General features: G+C 41.8%; 1 protein-coding gene across 1 annotated transcript in view; it reads left to right on the forward strand.

Annotated features, from left to right (window-relative positions):
• LOC116377907 (T-box-containing protein TBX6L-like) overlaps nucleotides 1-1,934 on the forward strand; it is a 3,061-nt gene extending 1,127 nt beyond the window's left edge. The window contains exons 4-9 of the mRNA XM_031839667.1: nucleotides 228-392; nucleotides 485-631; nucleotides 771-847; nucleotides 1,034-1,104; nucleotides 1,257-1,470; nucleotides 1,596-1,934. Of these exons, the coding sequence (XP_031695527.1) occupies nucleotides 228-392; nucleotides 485-631; nucleotides 771-847; nucleotides 1,034-1,104; nucleotides 1,257-1,470; nucleotides 1,596-1,791 (870 nt within the window). The 3' untranslated portion in view covers nucleotides 1,792-1,934. The remainder of the gene's footprint in view (nucleotides 1-227; nucleotides 393-484; nucleotides 632-770; nucleotides 848-1,033; nucleotides 1,105-1,256; nucleotides 1,471-1,595) is intronic.
• Nucleotides 1,935-2,368: the final 434 nt, after the last annotated feature.

Genomic DNA, 2,368 nt, shown 5'->3' on the forward strand with positions numbered 1-2,368 from the left:
CCCCCCCCCCCCCCCCCCCCGTACATTGTAACACAATGTGAAGAATAGTCTTGCAATGAATCCTGCCAACAAACATATTGTCATGCACCACCTCTCTCTTTCATTGCACCAGCCATTATGAGGTGAAAAAAGGTATTGCGTGCTTCACCAAGACTGATTAATCAGACATGCCGTGAGGTCCAACACTTGATAACTTTGCATCCCCTCCCTCCCCCGTTTCTCTGTAGTGGAAAAAGGAGCAGTGGGAGGTTGCGGGGAAGGCAGAGCCCCAGCCCCCGTGCCGGACATACGTGCACCCAGACTCCCCTGCCCCAGGAAGTCACTGGATGAAGCAGCCGTTGTCTTTTCTCAGGATGAAGCTCACGAACAACACATTGGACCAACATGGCCATGTAAGACAACATCTTACATACAGAGTCCAAGTGATAATACTAATAGATGTATAGTTTTAACTTTACTACATTTTTCTCTTCTTATCCCACAGATCGTTCTACACTCCATGCATCGCTACTACCCCAGGTTTCATGTCACCCAGGCCGATAGTCCTTACACTATCTGCTGGGCCCCATTTCAGACTTCCTCTTTCCCAGAGACAACCTTCACATCAGTGACCGCTTACCAAAACCCAAGGGTATGAGCTTGTACAGCAGTTTTACGAAACATTAAGTCGACACAAATGTGATGATATTACTGTTTGATTGAAAGAAAACACAGTTGATTGAAAGAAAACACACCAACAGTTTGGCAATTATCTATTTTTGCTTTTTAAGATCACCAAATTGAAAATCAACCACAACCCCTTCGCTAAGGGATTCAGGGAGGGAGGCACCCATTCCCACAGCAAAAGGTAGGTATAAATACAATTATAAAATGATGAAATTACTTCTTTTTGTTTTAGTGTTCTGTAGTTAAATTAAAGACAGACATTGGTTTTTACCATGAAGATTCAGGCCAATACAAACAGTGAAAAGCATATCAAAATGTGTAGAAAAGTGGAACAAAACTGTGTAGAAAAGATCTATTTTTTCTACAGGTGTCGTTCAAGTAGAAGTCCTCCTCCAAAAAGAGCAGCGCTGGACAGGAAAACTCGTAATAGTCCTTCTGGTAAGTTTTGGGAATTATTCAGTTATTCTTTAAGTTTTTACTCATACAGCATGTATGAAATCTACACCAACAAATAAAAATCCCAGTAGTATGAAAAGGTATTCCTTTAAATTACGGTATCAGTCTTATTAAACATTGTATTTCCATCTCAGGCCTGCAGAGGATGCCCTTGACCTCTCAGTCAGCGGAGGCAGAGAGGGATCAGGCTTCCACACAGCAGCCCCTGAAGGGGGGTGACCTTTCAGCCTCGGCTGTGGAGCAGGACCCATCGGAGAGTCTACACACTGAGCCCCTGGAGCTGCAAGAGTATGATTACAGCTGTGAAGAACAGATGGTGCCTGCATCTGTGCCATACCAGCCCTACAGGTGATTTAAGATATAGCCTTCCCAGTGTGAGATGAAATCCAATGACCCTTGGACAGTACAGAAAAACAAAATGCAAACTGATGATGCATGAAATGTTAACTCCACGGCACTCTTCACTTCTCTAGATCTGTAGAGTACACCAGATATCCACTTTCTTCCAATGACGTTGATGCAGCGCACACCCACGTCCACCCTCCATCTCATTCACTTGCCACCGCTGAACACAACACTCAACAACATGGCTACTACCACCATCCTCACCACCACGGCCATGCGGCGGATTGGAGCCAGTACCCGCTCTTCTCCTACTCCTGTTGGTGAACTTTGCAACGGTGACATCATTGATGGAGGATAAAACCATTAAAGCCTTGAAGGAATGCTGTTATTATGGGTGGACCAGCAACCTACCGGCAGGCCACTCCAGCAGTTCATGTTAAAAGTATAGCATTGTGTATCGTGTTTCATTTTCAAGAGCCTGTACTGTATGTGGGGGTCACTTTATTTGTTTGTCAGAATATATATACATATATATATACATACATATATATACATATACATATATATACATACATACATATATATACATACATACATATATATACATACATACACATATATATATATACATACACATATATATATATACATACACATACATACATATACATATACATATACATATATACATATACACATACATATATACATATACATATATATATATATATATATAGCCAAGAGTCAGTCTGACCTGATAAAGTTATCACAGATAGTTAGTGTGAAATCACCATCATAGTCTGGCATAGTTTCTTCTACAGAAGGCAGCGACGTCTGTGCTGTAAATGTTTTACGAGAGAGAGAGAGAGAGAGAGAGAGAGAGAGAGAGAGAGAGAGAGAG

Source organism: Anarrhichthys ocellatus, unplaced genomic scaffold (assembly GCF_004355925.1).
Source record: "Anarrhichthys ocellatus isolate YVR2014 unplaced genomic scaffold, GSC_Weel_1.0 scaffold1835, whole genome shotgun sequence".
NCBI lineage: Eukaryota > Metazoa > Chordata > Actinopteri > Perciformes > Anarhichadidae > Anarrhichthys > Anarrhichthys ocellatus.